General features: G+C 35.6%; 1 protein-coding gene across 1 annotated transcript in view; it reads right to left on the reverse strand.

The window, feature by feature from the left end:
• Positions 1 to 26,463, reverse strand: part of Il1rapl1 (interleukin 1 receptor accessory protein like 1) — a 1,184,015-nt gene that overhangs the window by 19,021 nt on the left and 1,138,531 nt on the right. Inside the window, exon 9 of the mRNA XM_070040687.1 lies at positions 7,232 to 7,375. Coding sequence (XP_069896788.1) covers positions 7,232 to 7,375 — 144 coding nt within the window. The remainder of the gene's footprint in view (positions 1 to 7,231; positions 7,376 to 26,463) is intronic.

Consider the following 26,463-nt stretch of genomic DNA (forward strand, 5'->3'; position numbering starts at 1 on the left):
AAGAGCTGAGGGACAGCGCCCAGGCCTAGAGTTCAGGCCCCACAATCAGACCCCCCCCCAAAAAAAATGGGAGAGAGAGTTGGCCAGGCATGATAGTGTGAATCTAGAATACTAGATACTTGGGAGGCTGACACAAGTGAATTACTTGGGTCTGAAAATCCCAGACCAGCCTGGGCAACACAGGACAAACATCTCAAAAACCAAAGCAGAACCCAAAGGAAGCAACAAAAAAGCAAAGACACAAAAGTTAAAATATTATTAAGTAATCTTTATGGGCAAACTTGAAACTGTACCAGGAATAAAAATGAGCTTAGAAAGTCGAAGCATATGCATATCTTTCCTTTTAAGATATGAGAAAATATAAATCTCAATGCTCTTTAAGAGGATTGAGAAATCAAAGGATTCATAGGTATTTAGAGTAAGACAGCTTTTTTAACAAATAGAAAATGAAATCTGACAATGCATTATTCAAGAGGAATGTGATAGCTATATTGAATCTGTACTAGGATAGAGATTTGCTGACAATAGAAATGGTTTAAGATTGACATCCAGGTCCTTGGCAGATTTTTAACCTTTAAATATCTATTGAATAGTTGTCATATGTCTTTAGTAGTTGGCTGTTTCTTCTTCTTTTTTTTTCTGTACCATTCTTAAATATTTATAAGTCACATAGTGAAATTGACCAGAGACAGAGGCCATTATTTAGTAAATGGGTTAGCAAAATAAGACTGGATATATTGTGTACTTTTTCTTATAGAAAAGTCATTTTATGTGTGTAGGGTTACCATATGAGCTCAAAAAACTATGGTAACTATAAATTGCCATTGATATAATTTGAGTAAATGATAGTTTTCGAAAAGTAAGTCATTTTTATTTCCCATGTCTCACAGGAGATATGTTTGTCTTCTAATGTATTCTCATACTTTTAAAATAAAATTTTTCAGTAACAATATGCTGTAAAACTAAGTTATAATATTTTAATGAGTTCACATGAATCTACTTACTTTTAATATTTTGATTTTGTGATTATTGTATGTATGTTTTAATAGATTTCAGTCTATTTTCTTATTTTTTCTTTTGAGATGGCCAGAGATTGAACCAAGAATCTCACACAATGCTAGGAAGGCTCCCTACCTAACCTGTATTTACTTTTCATTTCAATTATTTTATGGTAACCTCTGGCAATTTTATGTTAAAATAAAATGGCTTGAGTTTTATACTTTGAAACTTTATAATATTGTTTCAGTTTACATTTTTAATCATTCGGTATTTGTTTAGACTATTTTAGTCCATAAGTAACCCAACATTTAAATATGATACTAATTTAAAAGTAACAATTGAGAGAGGATCTTGATAGCTAGGCTGGTCTCAAACTTCCAATGCTTTTGCCCCAGCTTTGTAAATGTTGGGATTACATGTTTGGTATTAATGTTTTTAAAAATACTTTGGGAAAACGAGCTTTACAACGTCGGTGCGGTGGGGGGGAGGGGGGGAAGGAATAGGATTGGATGGGGGGGAGGGGGGAGGCTGGGAAGGGATGTGAAGGGTAAACAAAGGAGGAGGCTGCAATGCTTGGTAAGAAATGTACGCATTATCCTGCCCATGTAATTGTAACTACTCTGTACAGTATGTTCACAAATAAAATTAAATTAAATTAAAAAGAAAAAAAAAGAAAAAAAAAAGAAAATGACTCAAGAATGAGCAATAAAAAAATAACCTGGAAGTTGAAATGGAAAAAAAAATACTTTGGGAATCACAGAAGTGGTGAGACAAAGAATAAGGGTGAATCAATACAACAGTGGTACTCACAAGACAGTATGTTGGAAATGAACTTTACAACTTGGCGGGCGGATAGCAGCAGAAAATGAAGGAGTAGGTTAACAATATTTGACAAGAATTATACTCATTTCCTTATTTATATAACTGTAATCCCTCTGTACATCACCTTTACAATAAAGAAAAATTACATTAAAAATAAATACTCTTGTATATAATTATAGTTTTAAAAAAAACAAAGCAGCTGAGCTCAAAATCTGACCACTCTATTTTTAATATAACTCACTTGAGAACTGTATTTCATGATCTATAACATAACATCTTTAGGCTGGGAGTGTAGTTCAGTGGTAAAGCACTTGCCAAGTTTGAATGGTTCCATCACCAGCACTGCAAAAAATATCTAAATCTAAAGTAAAATAAAACAGAACCTCTGTGAAGCTTTCTGGTGGTAAATGAGTCTCTATCATATGACAAAATACCTGGTTCTAAAGAATCATTTGATAGACATTTATTGCCTTCCCTGGAATCCTAATTGCAGCAAGAGCCAATATAGATGCTAAAAGTCTCAAAAGGTAGTACAGTAGTATAGGGAGCACAGGTTTTAGAATAAGAAGGCTTGATTATAACCACCAGATTTTGAACAGGCCTTGTACTGAAAACAATGTTTTTCTTTCAGAATTCAAACACATAGTCTAGGTTGTTCCTGTGTATGCAACTTGTCTAACAAAACCTTATAAAGTTTCTAAATGCTATACAGACATACTGAGCTTCACAGATGGATATGAAGCCCACTCCTGAATCTATTAATAAGCAATGACCTTGTGACTAAAGAAGAAAGAAGAATAAATTGCATGGCCTAAGACTGTACAGAAAGCAATGTGTTTCATATACCAGAAATGGAACACAGGTTCACAATTTCTGGGAGTGGAGAAAAGATTTTAAAAGATTCTTCGAGCTTATTTATCTAAAACCTGCAATAACTTCTCACATCAGACTAAATATTTTTTCTCCATCTTTCAAATAGGATTTGTCTCAGTTATAATAGTCTTATGCACTTGTCTTCCTATCACCATGAGTAAGTATGACTTGAGTACTCCACAGGCAGAACAAAAGGAAAAAACAACAATAACAAAAACATTTTGTACTCTGGGACAAAGAAATATAAAGCAGGGTTACAGCTTTTAAGTAAAGCTGAAAGGGATACTCCAGGAAGAAGAATGGAGGAGTAAAGGAGGCTGATATTGTTTTGATGTTTGTATTTTCTTTTTAATTATTCCAGTACAGACTGTGGTACTGTGTTAGTATAAATCCAGCTCTAGAGACAGTAGGTTGACTTTATCAGGCTGGTCAGCGACTGCTTAATTAATATAGGGCAATACTCCCGAGGCAGCTACTACAAGCATTTAAACTATCTTTTTTTCTTATCAAAAGTAGACGTTTCACTAATTAGCAGAAAGCTATATGTGACTTCCCTAGAAACAAGTTTCTTCTTGATAAAAAAGGAAGGAGATAGGATTGAAGCTCTCAATTGGAAAACTGAGTGTTAACTCAGAAGAATTGGAATTCCAAACTAAAATTCACGATCACCTTGGACTGGCAAAAATTAGGAGAGGTTTTGTCTTTTTTTGGCGGGGAGGGGTCATGGAGCTTGAACTCAGGAGCTAGGTGCTGCTGTCACTGAGCTCTTTTTTAATTTTTTTATTGTAAAAATATTGTACAGAGGGGTTACAGTTACATAAGTAAGGCAATGAGTACATTTCCTATCGAGCATTGTTACCCCCTCCTTTATATTTCCCCTACCATCCTTTGCCTCTCCACCTCCCCAACTCTCCCTCCCCCACCACAAGTTGTAAAGTTTGTTTTCTACATAGTGTCTTGTACATCTCATTGTTACAATGGGTCATCCTGTAACCTTATTTCAGCATTTTGTTATTTCCCTTCCCCTCCCCAAATTAGAAAAATATATATACAAGATGCAGGGCACCGACATCAAATACAGTGAAAACAGGGGTTATACCATGAGGGAAGAACATACAAAAAACCAAAAACCCCACATAGTGCATTTTAGATTCAAGCTCTATTTTTCCCTCAAAGCTAGTTTTGAGCTATTGTGCCACTTCTAGTTTTCTGGTGGTTAATTGGAGATGAGTCTCATGGGCCTTCCTGTGCTGGCTTCAAACTCTGATCCTCAGATCTCAGTCTCCTGAATAGCTAGGATTGCAGACCTGAGTTACCATTGTCCAGCTATTTTTGAGCATACACTGGAACAAGAATTTGATAGCTAGTTTCACTTAGCAAGGATGACTTCAAGAAAACTAGAGTATTAAAGAGTTGAAATTCATGGTCATTAAAATTCTAAGATTTGGATTCTTACACTTGCTACATTGTTGCTATTACTATAGAATTGTGATGATTGTTTCTGGAATATCTAGGGGTCAAGTGAAATACAGTGGGGTAGAAAAGTTAAGGATGCGACACTGGTCAGTATTTCAACAGAAGCAGATCTACATTAGGATAGGGTGAGTGTAGATGTGATAGTGCTTGTAGTAAAAATTCTTCAATCACCTACCTTGGAAATCTTTGTTCTTTTTTTCTGGTCCTGGGGCTTGAACTCAGGGCCTGCATGCTATCCTTAAATTTCTTTTTTGTTCAAGGCTAGCACTCTACCACTTGAGCCACAGTGCTACTTCTGGCTTTTCCTGAGTACGTTTTTGGAGGTAAGAATCTCATTGCCTTTTCTGCCCAGTCTGGCTTCTAACCCAGACCCTCAGATCTCATCCTCCTGAGTAGCTAGGACTACAGGTTTCAGCCACCAGCACCCAGCAGTTTTATTCTTTTGTTTCTTTTTTAAAATAATTATTTGCACATCAACTTTATCTTGCTTTTTATTATCATGTTTTTCTTTGGGCTTAATGCATTCACAGTAGCATATCAAGGGAAGCCCTAATAGTTAGATCCTTGATTATGTTCAAGATGGCCCTAGGGATAGGGTTCAAACAAATCCTAAGGCATTTATTAACTAAATTAGTTTTCTGAGAGAATATTTTCATTAGTTAAAATATGGCTTGTTAGTATTCCTTTGCTTTATTTTCTTACTTAATATACTTTAGAAAAACTGAAGATCCAACAGCTTCAGAATAACAATGAAGTCCATTAGGTTCACCCAAGTATTGTATGTAAATGTTTATAAGTAGCAGGATCACCCAAGGAAACTGCATGACACTAAAAGTTAAACTGCATATGATTTATTTTTTTCATTATATTCCATTATTATTTTTTGTGTTGATCCTGGGGCTTGAACTCAGGATCTGGGTGCTATCTCTGAGCTCTTTTGCTCAAGGCTAGCAATATACCATTTGAGCCACAGCTTTACTTCTGGGTTTGTTTTGGTAGTTAATTGGAGTATTTTGGACTTTCCTGCCCATGCTTGCTTTGAATCCCAATCCTCAGATATCAGCCTCTTGAGTAGCTAAAATTACAGGCATGAACCATCAATGCCCAGCCTTATTATTTTTCATACTCAGAAGATGAGAGATAAAAACAAAATTCACTCAAAATGGATAGATTGGGTAAAATGAGTTGTATGATTCTAGAGTGCATAATAAACACTAAAAACAGGGTTAATAGATATAATGAGGTTTGTTTAAATAATATAGTTTCTCAAAATATGTATATATGTATATACACATTTTTTTTGTCGGTCATGGGGCTTGAACTCTGGGCCTGGGTGCTGTCACTCAGCTCTTCAGCTCAAGGCTACAGCTCTACCACTTGAGCCACCATGCCACTTCCAGTTTTCTGAATGGTTTATTGGAGATAAGAGTCTCACAGACTTTCCTGCCCAGGCTGGCTTTGAACTGTGATCCTCAGATCTCAGCCTACTGAGTAGCTAGGATTACAGGCGTGAGCCACAGGTGCCCAGTTTATTATTTACTTCTAATTATACAAATAATATCTGAGTTTTTAGTTATAATGGACATACCAACTCTTAAAAATAGGGACTCAGTATTCAATAAAATAAAGAGCTTGAAAGGGACTTATTTCAAATCCTATCTTGGTTACTTAGAGTAATACTGACATTATCTTCTTCAGTAAGTTATTCAATGTATGGAAGTCAGTTTCCCTAGTAAAATGGAGATCATAATTTAGAATTTTTGTGAGGCTTAGAAAGGATAATTCTAAGCTCTCAGCTTGATAACTTTGACATTGACAATTTTCCAGGACTGGGCTACATGGTGAAATGTTTTTTTTCCTGAAACACCATTAGTAAACCAAGTTAGGCACACTGGCTTACTCCTACAATTCTACCTGCTCATGAGGCTGAGATAGGGAGGATTGTGGTTCTAAGGTAGCCCAGACAAAAATGTTAACCAAGGATCTATCAGGCGTAGAAGTTGGGAGTGCTGACACACACCTGCCATTCCAACTGTTACTGGAAATTTAAAATAGGATAATTTCAGTAGATGCATGGGCTTGGGAAAAATGTGTGACCCTCTCACACAAAAAAAAATAACCTGTGTGAGAAAGGACTCAGGCATGACTCAAGTGTTAGATTGCCTACCTAGAAATCACGAGGCCTAATACACTAGTACCACAAAAAGAAAAAAATAAAGGTAAGAAAAAATTTATAAATATGATCAAGTAACATTTATCATTTGTACCATTCATTGCCAGTTTGTATATGGTTCCTATACTGCAATTGTACCTTATGTTTTTCCAATGATCAAGAAGGAGGAAAAAAAAATCCAACTTCAGTCTTCTTAAATTCCATAATGTGTGGTTTAGGGAGTTTACTTTTATGGACCTAAAATTCTTCACGTATATATATTCTTGTCTGATCAAAATCAAAGAACAATTACAGTTTCTATGAAAATAATATTTACTTGTTCAATCTGAGTAAAAATTTTTAGATGTGTTATGATGAGAACCATGTGGCTATGCACTTTTTTAGCTGTTGGTCCATATTTAGAATAAAAATTAGCATATCTAAATATAGCTAAATAAACAAGATTGAAAATACTGCTGGTTGAATGCTAAAATATTCAGGACAGTTTATTATAAATGTATCAGTCAAAGCAGAAACACATTGGGATTCACTTCAAATTCTTGGGCTAGGAAATACAATTAAAAGAGACACTCTTTACCTATAGAAAGTAAAGCTGGCCTTTCAGTACTGATTACAAGGTGAGAGAAATGAACACTTTGATAGCATTGCAATCAGTGTTTGTAATTTGTAAGTGCTGTTTGGAATACAATTCACAAAAGGGGAGTCGCTTCATAGCATTCAGAGGAAAATTCCAATTGGCTTCAAAGCCCACACATACACTTCTGTACAAAAGATGGACTGAGAAACTGAGCAGTGACTAGAGCCAGGTAACTTTTCTTTTGCCTCAATTAAACAAAAGCAGGAAAAAGAATATTGAGGAACAATAATAGAACAGGGAATTTATCTTACCTCCATCTAGCTCCTCAGCTCCAAAATGATTTCTGTAGAACAACATGATTTCTATCTTGTAACATTTATAGATGGTCACCAAACAAACAAGCAGCAAAAGAATAGCACCGAGCCCTCCAGCAAGTTCAACTGTGTACATTAGCTCTAAGAAAACCAACAAACAAACAACAATAGAGAATTAGAACATATTCACACTTAAAAATCATGAATTCAATTTAAATTCACATTTTTGGAGATAAGACCCATTGTGGGTAGTAGATTGTAATAGTTTTTCTTTATGCAAGAGATGGTTGCTCACTTTTGTGAGACAGGATCTCATTATATAGCCCAGCTAGCTTTGAATGAGTGGATGATCCTCCTGCCTCCACCTCCTGAGTGCTAGATTTACAGGCATGTACCACCATTCCAGCTTGTGTGAGAATTTGACCTTTCTGTAACTTTTAGCTCTGTTTCCTCGGTAACTGCATAAGATGATATGTTATGACTATGTTGCTAAGTAACCTTGCTTATGGTAAAAATGAAACTTGGTTGGTAGATTGCATTTGGACTAAAAGAATTATAAATACCTGATTGAAAATTATAGTATTGGTTTGTCTGAGTGCAGCAAATCTTATACATAAACATATCTCCTGGGGAGATCCTGGAAACTATGCTTGTGGAATTGATAAAAAGAAATGAAGCTTTTAAGCTAGCACAGCTTCTGCACTTAGCCAATGTGAACCTTGATCTTTTTCAAGTGAGAGTTTGGGGTGAAGGGAAATGGAGAGCTGAAAGCACATAGTTCCTGGAAGGCACTGTTTTTCTTTGAGTTTTGGGAGGACTACCTAATGAATGTTGACTCCTGCCAGGAGGGCCAAAGTGATCTACCTTTATCTTGAAGGCGGAATGCTTACTTGGACTTTCGAAGTAAGCCACCTAGTGGATGTAATGTTACTATCCCAAAGAGGATTTTTCTTAAAGGTGTAGACTTTTGAAGTAAGCCACCTAGTGGATGTCATGTTACTATCCCAAAGAAGATTTTTCTTTTTCTTTTCTTTTTTTTTAATTTAAATTTTTATTTTTTTGTGAACATACTGTACAGAGGGGTTACAATTACATGGGCAAGATAATGAGTACATTTCTTATCAAGCATTGCAGCCTCCTCCTTTGTTTACCCTTTACATCCCTTCCCAGTCTCCACCCGCCCCCCACCCAATCCCGCCCCCCTCACCCCCCCCCACCAAGTACAACCCCTGCTTTCACTATATTTGATGTCGGTATAATTTGTTGAGGAGATGGGGAAAAACCAGTCGTTTAAGGATACAGGTGGACCCGATGCAACTATGAGAAGTACAAGTCGTCATGTCAAAAACGAACTTTACAACCAAAGAAGATTTTTCTTAATAGTATAGACAACAGTGTAGCCTATATTATTACAAAATTATCAAATAAAATTTGGGATAAAATATTTACTTCTTTTTCCTCCTTTAGAACATATTAGCATTGTAACAAAACTAAAGCTAATGGTATTCAAATAGTAAGCCACCATCAAAACATATTGAAACTCACTTCACCAAAGTGATTGTGTCTGCATGTTATCCATAATTGTCATAGTCCACATTACTAATCGATAGCCAGCATTTTCTAAAGTTCAGAACAATGTACAAAAGTACTAGTTTCCTTAATTAAGTACAAATATTTTTTAAATCAAAGTACTAGAATGATGATGTTTTAGATTACATAGTTAACAAACTATCAATGGGTGGATTACTTACTTTCATAAGCTTACAATTAATGTAAGCTTAGATGGAGAGAGTTAAACTGCTAATTCAGTAATATATGCTCTGGAATAATATGACCATTCACAAATAGGTATAAAATAATGATAGGAACAACACAGGATAGTGAAAAATAATTTGAGAAGTGTGGCTATCACAAGAGAACTGTGTTTGTGTGTTTATGTGTGTGTGTACATGCATGTACACATGCATGTATGTAATAAAACTATTATTTTTATGATAATTACAAAAAATTCAGTCACATTTTTGTATTTAGTTTTATATTCTCAATTAAATAACTTAGTAAATTAAATGCATATAACTACTATTTAATTAAGTATGCTTTCTGTATTTAGGAAAATTGATTGTAAGATAGAAGAAAATACTTTATTAAAAGTGAAGTTTATGAACTTCAGAGAGAAAAACAAGTAAAAAAATGAAACATTTTACAAATCTAGAATTTCTTGCACAAGAAAAGAGCTGGAAATGTAATCAATAACACTTAACACTTAATATCCACCCCTACATATTGCTAGTAAAAGAACATAATGGCACTTCTACAGAGGAAGATATGGGGATGGTTTCTAATAAACTAAAACACGATTCTTCCTTGTGAACATCAATTTCATGTCTAGGTATTTACCTAAGAGAAATATAAGTAGCTATAATCATGTAAACTTGTACAAGAATGTTTGGAGTGGTCTTTTTCATAGTAGCCACAATGGAAAGAATCAAAGTCCAATAACAGTAGACAATAACCATTATATTCATAGGATAAAACATACTGAGGAAGAAAAAAAAGAGCAGACTACCCCTATACATGGTCTGCATAAATCTCAAGATTACATGGAGTAAAGGAAAGCAGATACAAAGTACTAACTACTGTATTAATCTAAGTAAAAGAACCAGTATAATTCATAGTGATATAAATCAGAAACTGAGGACTTCAATAATGGGTAAAGGAAAGGCTTATTGCTAAGGGGTAAAAGGGAATTTTGGGGATAAAGGAAATATTCTGCATCTTATTTTGGATGTGGATACACAATTGTATGTATTTGCCAAAATTGATTGATGTGAAGACTTAACCTTATGAATTTTATCTTAGGTTAAATTCTTAAAATTGTGTTTGCTACAAAAAAAATGATAAGCTCTATAAGTTCTCCCAGACTAGGTGGGAAGAAGTTCTAAAGAAATCTAAGAGTGAGAAGAGCAGTCTGCTTTAGGTAATTTCCCATGCAGGAAATGATTCTTTTATATTGCCTTGGCTTTTTTTTTTGCATATAGAAACACAGGCATAGTCTTGTAGCATATCTACTCAAACGGCTTATGAGCCAATCAAACACTAGGCCTGAAAAATACCTTAACAAGCTAAAAGACACACTCTCATTTTCTTCAAGTGTTGTTCACAAAATTGGCTTCCAAAAATTTAAACATTTATTTTTGAGAAATTGAATATAAATGAGTTAGAGAAAAAATGTATGCTATTTTGTTTTAGAGAAGTTATTGCCCTTTGCTAGATGTCATGAGCCATTCAAAAAATTATATGTAATACTTTGCCATATTACATTTAGCCAATCAATAGTATTGTCTGAAATGTAATAAGAAAAAAGGTTTCGTGTAGCTTAGCAATTATAGGAATGGTCTTCTGTCATTTGAATAATTCTTTAAATAAAAAATTAGATGAAAAGTTATATATACTTAGAAAGCGAGCAAAAATATTTTAAGCCATAATTAGTTGTTGACTAATAACAGGAATACTGAAAACTAGTCCAAAGAAACAGTATTTAAAAGCAGCTAATTTATTCAAGATCCTTTCAGGATCTCAGATTTTCCCCAAAATACTTCAGATACAGAAACATCCAATTCTTACAGAATCTTTATGTTAGTAATGAAATTTTGTCTTTTCCCAAGGGCACACATCAGGGCCTGCTTCTCGAAAACTATGAAATATACATGTCTAAGCAATATAAATGTGTGCAGGTTACATTTTTTCCCATTTGATTTGTTAATCACATTGGTTTATACAGCATGGGCAGGAAAATGGTACATAAGATTTAGTCTCCACTTGATCTGCTCCAGTCTACAGAATTCATTAACTTGATTCCTACCTATTATTGAGTATCCATTAGGTCAGAGCAAAATTACTAGGGGTTAAATTCTATTACAGTTAAAAGACATTATTTGGGCCCACTATTGTATTTTATCTTTGCATTACTATGTGAATGTGAATAGTGTTGTCCTAGCAAATGTCATTTTTTCCCTTTGAAATAGGATCTGCTTTCAGCTCTAGTTCAAGTTGCCTGGAGTAGCAGCATTTAAAAAAATGAAAAGATTCCATTTCAGCACGATTCAACATCTGAGGATGGAAAGAGAAAGAGCAGACCTTTTAAAATCTGTTTAACCTTTGTGTTATTTGGTTAAAATGATAGGCTTTACTACCTTTAAGGGACTGAGACTGAATATTGAATATTGTAAAGCAAAATCGCTAAGGAAAACCTAAGGGAAACTGGCATTTGTTTAAACACAACAAATGAACAAGTGCCAAAGAGTTACAATTTAAGGGCACCAGCAGTCATTTAGTTACAGGCAATTAACAATGGAAAGCTCTAGTATGAGCTAAGGGAAAACACATTGATTATTGCTCCACTAGTAGACTGCTTTTGGAATAAATTGCTTCAATTTAAAACTAGATTTGCTACAAGCATTTTGAGCAATGACTACAATTTTTTTCTTATCAAGACAGTTGGAGCAAGCAACCCTTTAAAAGAAACAGCTAATTAAAATAAAGCACATGCCATCTCTTAGTATATTGGATTACACTGCAAATAATAAATACATTTGGTTTACACTAATCTTGCTACAATTACCTAGTGTAGTTTAGATTCCTATTTTTTTATTTTCTCATACCTAGTGCTACTGTTTGCAAACTCTTTCTGCTAGAAATCTCTGAAGTAAAAACTTCAACAATGTAAATAAAAGTTTATGTGTATTTTGGAACTTGGAGTTTCCATTTGTATTTCTCTTTGATTTTTATACACATATTATCTATATATGTATAAAATGTCTAAACTGTATTTGAGAAGTTTAGATAGCTTATGTTTGCACAGTTGATTGAAAAAATAGATTCATTCTTTATATAAAGTTTGTTGAAATATCTTCCCTGATTTATGTGCTGTAGAATACAAGTTAGTAGAGGAAATGCATGATAGACACTATAATGATCCCAGTTTATTCATTAGCTTCACCAACTACATTTTTCTAAGCTCATTGTGTTATAAGGAGCTAAAGTTTATAAAGATTTATCCATCCACATAAATTCATATACATATTTATTTCTCTGGAGCAGTATATCTTATTTTTTCCTGGCAGAAGGATAATTATGCTCAGCCTACAAAGATATTCAACTCAATTCTACAATACATCAGCGCAATTTAGAAGCAGTTGTAATTTTTTTTTGGTAACACATTAAGAAACTGAAATACTATTCATGTAATAGCAAGAAAATGTTTTGGGAACATATAAACTAGTATGGAAGGATAGCAGTTTTGCTCTTGCAAAAACAAGTCCTTTTTGGAAGCAGGCAAGGTGTATAAAAATATAATAATGAAAATTAAAACAACTAATGAATGGAACAGCTTGATCTGTGTGACCAAACATTTGGACAAAATATTAGCACTTTAGTAAGAGGCTATCATGAACCCAATATGGCCATTGGCTAGAACCCATTCTCTACACAGTTTTTTAGAGCTTATTCTTGGAATGTGTTTTCTTCTCAACTAGGTGAGAAGCATATTAAGCTATTTCTTCCCTTGAAGTAAAGAATATTCATAAGTTGCACACTTTACAAGATGAACTTGAATGAATAATGATCATGATTGAATAACGTATGAATTTGTGAGTTAATACTAATTATAAACAAACAAATAGGAAGGAAAAGCTTACCCCAAAGCAGAATGCAAACTAATGAATATAGAAGAAATGATTATCAGAAATCATAATTTTTTCAATCATCATACAAAACAATTGATTCAGGCAAGAATTACTAACAGGTGTTAAAATTATTGAAAGATTGATGAGGCAGAATAGTCATACTCTCTCCAAACTCTCTCAATTTATCATTTATTGGCAACTAAGGGGAAAATGGGCATCATCTGACAAACTGACCAAAGGTGAAATCACCAACAAGTTGATGTCATGTGCCCTCTGGTGTGAGTTGCTACGAAGGCACATCTTTCATGAAATAGTCTAGGCAGAAACACATAAACTTTGAAAAAGAAGGAATTATCAAGCCAATCAAAATGGAGGAACAAATATAGCCTTGTGAAAAAGCCAAGTGAGAACTTAAGGCCCTAGTTCAGTTCCCCAGTACACACACACACACACACACACACACACACACACACACTCACAGTCTAAACTAAAAGATTAAAAAAGTCAATGTTTATGAAAGACTAAATGAATTAATCAAATAAATAAATAAACAAGGTGAGGGGATATCCTGGATTAAGAGACTAAAGAGAATTCTCAACTAAATGTAGTACTTCATCTTGGATGGGAAATATGATATAAAGAGTATCTATTGTGACAATTTCTGAAAAGTGAACATAGACAATATAGTAGATAATAGCATTTTATCATTTTCAATCTTCCTGAGTTTGATAAATGTACTCTCATTAAATAAAATATCCTTGATTTTTGGAGATTGACATTGAACAATTTAGTCACCATATCTGCAATATGAGTTTAAAAGTTTCAGTAAGAATATGTGCTATGTTTTTCACATATATTCTCTCTTTTAGTTTACCTATGTATAAGAAAAACAATAATGTAAATATGATGAAAAATTGTTAAATAATCTATATTAGTAGAGAATATAAATGAAAATTTATTGCAATATTCTTAAAGTTGGGAGTGGGTGGGTGATTATATTTTTTATTCCAAAATAAAAACCAAAATTTAAAGGTTAAATAGTAAGATCACATAATTATGGGATTTGGGATTGAAACTACATCATATGTAGGCTTTCGTGTGTGTGTGTGTGTGTGTGTGTGTGTGTGTGTGTGTGTGTGTGTGTGTGTGTTGTGTGTGTGTGTTTGTGTGTGTGTGTGTGTGTTGGTCTTGGAGCTTGCACTCGGGACCTGGGCACTATCTCTGAGGTTTTACTCAAGGCTGGTGCTCTACCACTTGAGTCACAGCTCCACTTCTGGCTTTGTGGTGGTTACATGGAGATAAGTGTCTCAAGGACTTCCCTGCCCTAGTTGGCATGTAACCATGATCCTCATATTTCAGCCTCCTGAGTAGCTAGAATTACAGAAGTGAGCCATCGGTGCCTGGCCAAAATATAGCTTTTAAAATCTAATGTATATAATTTAATCCTCTCTAAATATGTCTTTACCTTGGAATTTTCTTCAGAGAATTTTCTTAGTTGATTTATACTGCCATAGAATTAAGTTAGAACCCTTTATGTGGGCATATAAGTTCCTTCAGGAATGAAGGAACTAGCTAACTAACCTCTTGCCATAATGATTTCTTCAGTGTGAATTGATTTTTGAAGTATTTTACCCAATTCTGTTTCAACCAAGTGCTTTTCCCTTTCATTTATCAAAATATTACGAAACCTACAAGAGAAGGCTTTTCAATGAAGCTTTTCCAGTTAAAGTAATTTGCCTTCTTTAAAGCATGAATTTTCCATTTTTTTTCCCATCACATAGATATACCATGTATTAACTGGGCACCAACAGTTCACGCTTGTAATCCTAGCTGCTCAGGAAGCAGAGATCTGAGGACAGCAGTTCAAAGCTAGCACCAGCAGGAAAATCCATGAGACTCTTATTTCCAATTAACCACCAGAAAACCGGAAGTGGTGCTGTGGTTCAAAGTGGTAGAGCACTAGCCTTGAGCAAAAAAGCTCACAGACAGTTCCCAGGCCCTATGTTCCAGTCTCATGAGTGGAAAAACAAAAAACAAAAAACAAAAAAACCCAAAGCAAACAAAGAGAAAAAAAACCCACCAAGCCACATATTGTGTATTAAAGGTTACTTTTGTCTGTAGTTTTGCTTTATAAACTATTGCTTTTATTCTTGTTGTTCTTTCTGAGTGAGAGTACCTGCTTGCCTCCATTGATTTTTGCATACCTCTTTGCTTCTTTAGTTTTGCATCTCCTCAAATGAACCTACTGACCACTTTCCAAATAAAAATCCTGACCATATTTTTCACTCACTTCTCCTGATTTTTTCCCTAGAATATTTATCATCATATAATACAATATTTGACTTGCCTATTAACTAAGTATATTATTGTTAATTGTTATCTGCTGAAATCTAAATGCCATAAGAATATTTTTTTGTTGTTTTTCTGTTTGTGTATCTTAAAATTTATTTTTCACTGATTAGCTTCAGTCTTTTTTTCTGGGAGGGGGGTCTGGTCGTGGGGCCTGAACTCTGGGCCTGAGTGCTGTCCCTCAGCTCTTCAGCTCAAGGCTAGTGCTCTACCACTTGAGCCACAGCACCGCTTCCGGCTGGGGAATCAAACCCAGGGCCTCACGCATGCAAGGCAAGCACTCTACCACTGAGCCACCTCCCCAGCCCCTACCTTCAGTCTTTTGAAAGTTCTCTGACACATTGTACTCAGTGATAAAAAAATATGGACTACAAACTAAGAGCATTCACAATTTTCTAACAAAATGTTAGATTGTTATGTGTTTCTACTCTAAAATTCCAGTACTACTTTGATCAATGTATTGGGTTGTTCAAGCAACAGATGAGCTATAATTATTAATATCTATGTCATTAACTTAATAATAAAACTTTATTATATAAACATGGTCAACTTCTGATGTTAGGGAAATGAACCCTAAGATATGTATTTAAATGTTTTTTTTTTCTTTCAGGTGATTGTTTCTAACACATTTATAAGATTATTTCTTTATTGCTTTGTATGTCCCTCCCCCATGGTATAATCCCTGCTTTCACTGTATTTGAGGTTGGTATAATTTGTGGAGGGGAAGGGAAAAAACAAATCGTTTAAATAGGGATACTGGTGGATCCATTGCAACAATGAGATGTCTAAGTTGTTATGTGGAAAAACGAACTTTACAACTTTGGTGGGGGGAGGAGGATTGGGTGGGGGGGGAGGATGGGGAGGAATGGGAAGGGGAAACAAAGGAGGAGGTTACAATGCTTGACAAGAAATGTACTCATTATCTTGCCCATGTAATTGTAACCCCTCTGTACAGTATTTTCACAATAAAAATAAAAATAAATGGTCAACTTCATGGAATGGACCTAAAATTGTCTTTCATGCATAGTGTATATTCAGAAAATCAATTATGTAGCCGGGCACTGGTGGCTCACACCTGTAATCCTAGCTACTCAGGAGGCTGAGATCTGACAATGGAGGTTCAAAGCTATCCTGGGAAGGAAAGACCGTGAGACTCCTATCTCCAATAAACCACCAGAAAACTAGAAGTGGCTCTGTAGCTCAAGTGGTAGAGCACTAGCCTTGAGCTGAAGAGCTGAGGGACAGCGCCCAAGCCAAGTTCAAGCCCCACAACCGACCAAAATCAATTATGTATTGCTTCATATCTTTTTTTTTTCTTTTGCTGGTCCTGGAGCTTGAACTCTGGGCCTGGACGCTGTCCCTGAGCCTCTTTGTACTCAAGGCTACTGCTCTACCATTTAAGCCACAGCACCATTTCCAGCTTTTTCTGATTAGTTTATTGGAGACAAAAGTCTCATGGACTTTTCTACCAGAGCTGGCTTATAACCTAGAACCTCAGATCTTAATCTCCTAATTAGGTAGGATTACAGGCGTGAGTCACCCGCACCCAGCTTGTTTCATATCTTTGAAATCCAACTTTTTGATATTTCTTGGAACCTCAGGTCTTAGAGATCCTAAGTGAGAGCTCTACCACTGAACTACATTTCCAGCCCTCAACTTCTTCTATTTACTCACTCACTCACTCACTCACTCATTCACTTTTCTATTTGTTAATAAGTGACTTTCATGCCCTAGGTATAGTGTTTTTGAGTCGTAGAGATAAAGTGATAGGTGAAATATGTTTTTTGCCTTAAGGAAACTCGAGTCTAGAAGCAGGGTCTGGAATATAAACATATATTTTATTATAAAGTGATAGTAAGCTAATTTTTACTGAGCACTGATGTTGTTGCACTAAACGTTTCATATAGGAGTAAGAAAAGCCATGTATACACACACACACACACACACACACACATATGTATATATATATATATTATATATATATGCATGTATGTATCCTTATCCTTTGTCAGATTGAGCAACTCATTTGGGGAATTATGTGTAAAAACAGTTTGTATGTGAAGTTGGTAGGGGGAAATTCCATAGGGGTTATGTAATGATTGGGGGAAATTCCATAGAGGTTATGTAATGATTGGCAAAATGCAGGAGTGTCATCAAAGGTTTTCATCAAGTATTGTGATCTTCAATATGGAGAAAGTTCATGTGGGATGATGGATGATGGATGGCAAATTGAAGTTGTGATATTTAAGCTAGTATTTATTATTAACTTTAAAAGCAAATATTGTACCTTGTAAATATTTGTTTAGATGATTCATGTATCATCTAAGCCAGTTTCCCCAAATTAGGTCAGAAGAATGGAACATTAATTCTCCCTTGAGAAAAACTGGCAAAGATTTTTCAAAATATACTTTGAGGAATTATTAACACAGACAAAGCTTTGTTTCAGAAAACTTTTACCCTTTGGAGTGTGCATGTTTTGTTTGAAACAGCTCTATCTAAAGAGTATAAATGGGCCATATGCATATCATTATGTGTCTTCACACATATATAAGCATATATTTTTATATATACAGGATTCAGATCAGGCTGTTTTATCTTAGATCTCATAAGATTAAGTATAATGGGGAGAAAAAAACAAAGATGGACCAGGTGACCAGCTTAGAAGACAGGGCTATTGTATATCAAAGTGTCAAACTTCACTGATGCCTAAAAGAAAATATCTTAGAAGAAAAAGTATTTGATTTCCCTTTATAGTACTAGGAATTTCCTTCTGAACATGTCATACAAATAGACAAGCACAGATGGAATGTTACAAAACATCTCTTGAGAGATAATTGTCAGTGTGAAGGTGGCATTGCCGTTTTACTTCTTTCTGTTAAGGGATGCAGTGTTTATCCTGAAAACAATCATCCACTAGGGGATATATTGTCACAGTTAGAACAATTCATTCTGCCATTGGGAATGCTTTGGGTGGCACAAAGAACCCAGACCATCTGGACTGTTTAGATAACCAATAGAAGCCATGTTGTCTAAGAAATACTGAACTGTCCCTTAAAAATAATATAATGGTGCCAGGCAACAATGACTCATGCATGTAATCCTAGCTACTCAAGAGGCTGACTTCTGAAGATCCTTGTTCTAAGCCAGCCCAGGTGGGAAAGTCCGTGAGATTCTTATCTCTTATTAACCATTAAAAAGCCAGATGTAGAGCTGTGGCTCATATGGTAGAGTGCCAGCCTTGGGCCCCAAAGTAAATGGACAGTGCCCAAACTCCTGAGTTCAAGCCCAAGAACCAGCACAAAAAAGAAACAAAACAAAACAAAAGTATAATGAGTTGTAGTATATTCAATTGAAGAAATACATTTATAAAATGTACAAATGGAAGACTTATTGCATTGTAATATACAAAATGGGAAGCATGGATGAACTGTAGAATTTTGTTGTTTTCATTTTTCCATTAGTATTTTAATATAGTCCATAATTATTGAAAACATTAGAATAAAATGTGTTTCACAAAAGTCACTGAGAATAACTCTCTTGAGAAAAATTTTGTTCCAGTCTTAATGCTTCCAGAGTTAGAGACTGTTAAGGGAAAAACAATAATCAAATAATATGTTAGTTCATTTTCCCCAATGAATATAACAAAATATTTTCCTCTTTCTTCAACGTTTTTGATTACTATGTTTTCTAAATATATAAGCCTGTTAAAAAAGTGTAGAAAACTGCTTTGCTTTAAAGTTTATGAAGAGATACTTGCAAGTTTACTAACATTTAAAAGAACTCTTCCCTACTATTAATAATCCTGATGAAAAGGGCATATTTTGGGGACACCAATAGTAGAACCCATTCTTATTTAATTTCTCCTAAGTGAGGAAGAGCTCTTTAAACCATGAAAAGGTTGAGAACAATCAGGGACAGATAGGTTTGGTTGCCTTTAATTTGGATCCATGAAAATCTTGTCCTTAATAATGAATTCTTTTTAAGCAACATGGTAATTACACAGACTACTTCACAATGAATAGGGTATTAATTTTATCATTCTATGTCATATGATTAATAAAAAATTATCAGTGTTTTGTGAAAACTGTGAAGTAAAGGTGTCCCCTAAATTGTAATGTTTTCTAAATTTACACAAGAGTATGTTTAGCAAATGGTTTTCGGTTTACTTAAAAATGTGCAAATAACTTGATTTGAGTAAAGAGAAGAATAGTTTTTCCATGCTCAAAAACATCCAGTAACTTTTTTTCTGAGTCTATAAAACTTGCATAGTGTAAAGAATATGAAAAAATTTATAAAAAATGATCAGAAGAGCCAGGCATTGATGGCTTATGACTGTAATCCTAGCTATTCAAGAAGCTGAGATCTGAGGATCACAATTTAAAGCCAGCCCAGGCAGGAGAAAGTCTGTAAGACTGTCTGTAAGACATTTCCAATTAATTATCAAAAAGTTGGAAGTGGTTCCTGTAGGATTACAGGCATGAGCCACCAGCGCCCAGCTAGAATTGTGATTTTTATTTTTTAATGATAGAAACCACAGCTCTGAGGCAACTTAACAAACACATTAACCATAAGAAACCCCTGGCAAGTATAATCACTTCAATTTGGTTTTAGTTTGGCAAAATGAGACACAACATCACAAAACTTGGAGAATCTGTAAACTCTGACAAATAGCCTTACATATGTTGTTAGTAATGAAGTGTTTAATATGTTCTTTCAGGATTTCTTTACTGAAGCTTAGGGGCAATTGACTTACGACTGATAAAAATTGAAGAACCAGGAAACAAAGAGACTTGCTTTAGGTAATACAAAAGTAAAGAATGAAAAATAAAATGGTCTTAAGAAACTGCCCATTTTTCATAACTTCTTTTCAGTCAATCTTCACATAAAGTTCAATTAGTGGTAATGATTCTTGAATGGTTTAAAAAGTGACCTTCATGTATTTCTTGAACATACCACTGGATTTTCTTTTTTGATTAAAAATATAACCCATTTTAATAGCATTTAAATTGTCCATTTTTAATTTGCAGAACTCCATGTCTAGAAGGTTACTGTTCCTTGAGCACATACTAAAAATAGAACATGTGCTCTAAAAGTAGAGATAAATAGCTAAGATATTTCATACGGATGGCAACTCTAATTCTCAACACTAAAATCTAATACATGTTACCATGGTAATCTATTGGAAATCAACACATTTTTTCCTGCTCTATGACCTGAGAGAGTAGTTAGTATTTTTTTTATGTGTCATGTCTAATTTCTCACTTTACTGACCTGGTTGTCAAAGTTCGATATGCAGGAACTGCTTATTAAAAGTTATATTTTGCATTTTATGACCCAGTTGTGCCATTTCTCAACCAAATGCAGGAACTCACAGCTATACAGATGAACACCCATCTGCCTCTCCCTAGTCACGTTGATTTAATGGCCCAGGATGATGGTATACATCACTCTGGATATAGTGATTTAAGTATTAAGGATATTTAACTAGGTGCTTTACCCATAACTGGCACTCAATACAGATCTGTTGAATGGGAATGATTTGTTTTAACTCTCTCATTTAGGTAGGTTGCAGTGAAGCAAGCAAGATTTCAAGTGAGATATGAAACATCATCAAGAAACAGACTTAACATAAAATAATGAGAATGTGAAGATATTTCCAAAAAGGAAGCGTGAGTGGTGATGGTGGGTGGTGGCTATGAATATGCTGATCCAGTATTTTTTGTGACATGTATCAAAATTTATTATGTGTCTACTAGATGATTTTGATGATATTCATATATCTGTATAAATGTACATGTGTGTGTGTGTATGTGTGTGTGTGTGTGTGTGTGTGTGTGTGTGTGTGTGTTTGCTGGCATCACAGGAACAAAGTAATGTGTTGACCTTCATTTTATTGACTTGGGATTTTCTTTGTGTATTCTGCTTTGCCTGGTCTTTAGAGTTGATCCTCTTTTCATTTTGGTATTTTTGCTTTGTTTTCTTTTTGTTCTGTTTATCTGCCTTTGGGTTTTTTGTTTTGTTTTGTTTTGTTTTTTTGGGGGGGTTGTTTTTGTTTTTTTTGTTTTTTTGTTTTTTTTTGTCCAGTTGTGGGGCCTGAACTCTGGGCCTGAGCACTGTCCCTCAGCTCTTCAGCTCAAGGCTAGTGCCCTACCACTTGAGCCACAGCGCCACTTCTGGCTTTTTTCTTTTTGCTTATGTGGTGCTGAGGAATCGAACCCAGGGCCTCAGGCATGCAAGGCAAGCGCTATACCACTGAGCCAACTTCCCAGCCCTGTTTATCTGGCTTTGGGAGTGTAAGGGGAGGCATAGAAGTGGAGGGACAAAGGGTGAACAAATGCAGCAGTCATACTCAATAGACACTATGTTAAAAATGAACTATACAAGCCAGGCGCCTGTAATCCTAGCTACTCAGGAGGCTGAGATCTGAGAGTATCGAGGTTCAAAGACAGCCTGGGCAGGAAAGTCTGTGAGACTCTTATCTCCAATTAACCACCAGAAAACCAGAAGTGGTGCTGTGGCTCAAGTGGTAGAGTGCTAGCCTCATGCTGAAGAGCTCAGAGACAGCGCCCAGGCCCAGAGTTCAAGCCCTACGACAGACAAAAAACAAACAAACAAACAAAACCATACAATTTGGGGTAGGGGTTAAGGGGTAAAACGGGGAAAGAGCCAGGGAAGAGATGACATTGTCCAAAAAGAAATGTACTCTTTACTACCTTATAATAGCAATAAAAAGAATAAAGCAAAAAATAAAATAAACTTGCTCATTTTGTTCTTAACTTCCCAAGTAGCTAGAATTACAGACATGAGCCACCAGTACCCAGTTCCCCCAAATGGTTTTGTTGTGTGGCTTTTTTTTTTTGCTAGTGGGATTAGAATTCAGGGCTGGGCCATATCCCTGAGCTTTTTTGGTTAAGGCTAGTGCTCTACCACTTGAGCCACAGATCCACTTTCTTGTCATTTTGATGTTTAATTGGAGATAAGAGTTTCACAAACTTTTCTGCCTGGGCTGGCTTCAAGCTGCAGTCTTCAGATGTCAGCCTTCTGAGTAGATAGGATGACAAGTGGGAACCACCTGTGCCCAGCTTCCAAATGATTTATATTGATTTTTTTCTAAGTGGCCTTTTTGTCATTTTCTAATTTAAAAATATCTAGATTTCTCAGCCTGTAGGCTAGTCCAAGTAAAAGTATGAGACCCTACCTAAAAGACAAAAAAAAAGAAAAGAAAACAGAAAAGCCAAAAGACTGAAGGCACAATTCAATTGGTAGAGTGTTTACAAGCCCCAATCCTGGAAAGAAAAAGTCTTTCCAGTAGATTCCCATTGTCATTGTTTTAGGTTTGTTTCTGTGCTTTTTGTTCATTTGTTTTTTGTCAGTCATGGGGCTTTGAATTTGGGCCTGGGAACTGTCCTTGAGCTCTTTTGCTCAAGGTTAGCACTCTACCACTGTGATCCACAGCTCTATTTCCAGTTTTCTGGTGGTTAGTTGGAGATAACAGTCTCACAGACTTTCCTTCCCAGCTTGGGCTTTGAACTGTGGTCCTTATATCTCTGCCTTTTTAGTATCTAGGATTACAGGCATGAGCCGCCAGCACCTGACTAAGCCTCTGTTTGATGATACCTAATATACGTGAATGAAACACTGACACATGTAGGGATATTATTCTACTAGTGTTATTATAAGTTTTTCATTTTTCTTCTTAATTTTTGCCTGTTTGCAGCCAAACTGTTGACCAATACTATATGGTAGTTTAATTTTCATATGCTATTTGTCCTTCCAAATTAAACATAACTGAGATTTAGCTGAATTTGAGTGACCAAAACAGGAAATTATGAGTATTTATTGCTCACCAATAAATGTCTTGTTGTTCCTTAGTAATTGCTATTTGCATAGGTTGAGCACTATATATAGCCATTTTGTATAGGCTGAAATATGTGCATATATTTATATATATATGCCATTGAGAGATTTCTAAGTGTATTTTTTCTTTAAAAGTGAGATATGTTGTAATACTGGCCAACTATGTAGGCTTATTTTGTTTAAGAGGTTAATTATTTTAATACTTGAAGAGAGTGCCCTTTCAGACATCTCTGAGTAGGAAATGCCTTCTGTATGGCACAATTTCATTGAAAATGTGAGACAAGTAACCTCATTAAGAGCAGAGTGTGAGGGCAATGTACCAACATTTAAATAGGTTCAAAGGTGTTGACCATGTAAAAAGAATGAGGCAATTAGTTGGAAATAGTCCCATTGACTGGTTGTACTCTGGTTTCATTCCCTTTTTCAAGGGAACAGTGATCTCAAGAGAGCTAGTTGCTCTTTACCTATTACATGCTACCATGTTTTCCAGAAGGATCTATTGTCTAGGTTAGGGCTTTGGTATGCTAACTATAGTCCATAGACCAGAAGCTACCAGCATCAATAAGGAACTTTACTGAAATTCAAGTCTTGACTCCCACTCAAACTAATGAATCTGAATTGCTTTATAACAAGCTCTCTGGGTGACTTATGTGTACTGTAAAGCTTACCTAGCTATCTGTACAGGGGCTCCAAATGCTTTTTCCAAGAGGAAAAACACAAAATAATCAAACTTTTGTCAATTCTTATAGCACAAGCTCTTGCTCTGTTGAACTTTTAATCACATTTAGTATGATCTTAGAGGGTTTTCACAGTGAAACCCTGTTAACTTCCCTTTTGAATTTCCCTGATGTGAGTAGCTAATGTATTGAAAGTGTTTTCAGGAAGGCGTGGGGTTTCTGCTGTTCATTGGGCAAAGCAGTGGCTCCCAATGAGGTGCTATTTTACCTCCCTGCTACAGGAATGTTTGGCAATTACATAGGACAGTTCCCATCAGAAGGTAAAATTGTCCAGTTAGAAATATCAATATGGCAACATTGAGAAACTCTGTTGTGGACAGTCAAGATAATTAAGAATTTGTTTAATCAACTCATTTATCACATTTACTTCGTGGTTTGGGTGCAATGAACCATGTCATTGAGAAGTAAAAGTCTTTTATCAAGAATTTACCACTAATTAGTTTTTAATTAGAATTTACCATTAGTTAGAAAAACTAAAGTGAATTAATAAAGTAAATAAAACATTTACAATGACTATGACTTTCCTAGAAGTGAATACTTCAGAGTTTTGGTCCACTTGAAAACTCCACAGGAATAATTGTAATCTTAACTGTTCAGGAGACTGAGATTAGAGGGGTGTTATTCAAAGCCATCCTGAGAGGAAAATTCCACAAGATTTTATATCTAATTTACCAATAAAAAGCTGCTTGGAGCTGTGACTCAATTGGTAGAGCACTAAACTAGTAAGCAGGCTGAGCTAGTGTAGGGTCCCAAATTCAATCCCTAGTACTGGGAAAAAATAGCAATGATTAAAAAGAAAACAAACCAAAAAACTCTTAGAATTTATCAGTTCTTGGCCTTCCATGGTTTTAGCTAGGACTACCTTCCCCCTGTTTATTAATTGAGATAAAAGCTAATAATCCATAGTCAATGGTCCTTTCCTAACATAAATGTCACTTGGATATATTAAACAGGGAAGGAAAAGGAAGTAAATTTCTGATCCAAATGACTGAAAGGTGAACCCCATCAAATAGAAAATCTCCCTGCTATAATTAATCAGAAAAATCTGAGATCAATGAGCCTTTGAAATGATATTTTGCTATTTAGGCAAAAAATAATAGAGGTGGTTAATCTCAGTTAAATTATATGTTCTCTAAGAAAATAGTTGCAAGTCATGACAAAAGGAGACCACCATGTGGTTATGGCAGAAAAAAGTGTATTAGAAAAAGCTGGCCTGTACCAGATGTAGGTGTGCAGAGAGGGAACATAGGACAGAGAGAGATTATACTGAAGTAAGGAGGTCAGATCTGGCTGGCCCCATATTGGCCACATAGTGGATGTTAGGGTCTGGCATCTTGTCTTCATGCTGGTGGAAGGAAATCCCCTGACCATTACCTGCCTCTCAGATGATCCGCATGCCTGGATCCCTGGAGGCAGGGGTGGGCACTTGGCTGATAGGTTACTGAATCTGTCCGTCCAGTGCCTGAGACTGGGAATTTCCTGTGGATCTGCTTCCTGCGCCAACCTATTTAAGTCTGGACCAGCCTAGCTGCCAGGACGCCTTGCCACATGTGTCTCCATGATCGTGTCCTGTGTTCTGTCTCCTGGCTCATCTTCAGTCATCATGGAGTCCCAATTTAGCTCTCCATTGAAGCTGAATTGGCTTGTTGGTATTGTTTTTGTTATTTCTTTAGCACGTTTCCTAGCTGTGTAATGTGTATTTGGGGTTGCAGGACTTTGTAACAATGGGCCACTGGCAGCCTGTTAACTGTATAATAAAGAGTCCAATGTTTCATATTCCAAAATGTGGCCTCTGAGATAATTCACCTTATGACAATATTGGAGAGAGTAGAAGAGGAGGTGTGGCCCAGTGAATGCAGAAGTGACCTCAGAGCCTGGGGTATTCCCACAGTCCAAAGGAGGCATGACTAGGGTGGATGAGGAAGTGACCTCAAAGGATGAGGAAGTGACCTAAGGTCCTTTTGGTGACTCACAGTCAGGTTGATTGATAGGTAATTACTGATTTGGGGCAGGTGATTTCTGATAAGGCTACCACATTGTCCCTTATGAAGAGGAAGGGGGTTTAAGGGGCCTGTTTTCTTGGGCAGACCTAAAAATAGTCATCTCAAAGAGTTAATTTTTAAGCCCATAGACTTTGTGACAATCAAATGGCTTTGCTGGAATACCCCTTACATAAAAATCAAAAGTACAAAATTGTTAATATTGGACAATTTGGGCTTGGGGCATTCACAATATCAACAAGTGTTTTTATTTATTTAATTTAACATTAGTTATCAAGAGGAAAATATGGAGTTTGGCCAGGTGTTTAGTTTTGCTTTTTAACTGGGGGGCAGAAAAGCAAAAAAAAAATACAGAAAAAATTTGGTATCAAATATAACATCTTACCCAAGGAAGAATTTGTTAAACATAATGATTTTTATTTGGAGAGACTACAGTAACAGAACTAAAATTCTCTCATAGTTTAGTATTGCATGTTATTAAGACTTACGTAAAGTGACTCTTTCATGGATGCTAAATGTACTAGAGTGATGCTGTCACAATTGTGATAGGATTTAGTAGAAAAGCAGGCAGTCAGGGAATTGAGGCCTAGACAACCTGCCTG

Source organism: Dipodomys merriami, unplaced genomic scaffold (assembly GCF_024711535.1).
Source record: "Dipodomys merriami isolate MVZ:Mamm:240054 unplaced genomic scaffold, mDipMer1.0.p SCAF_3, whole genome shotgun sequence".
Taxonomy (NCBI): Eukaryota; Metazoa; Chordata; class Mammalia; order Rodentia; family Heteromyidae; genus Dipodomys; species Dipodomys merriami.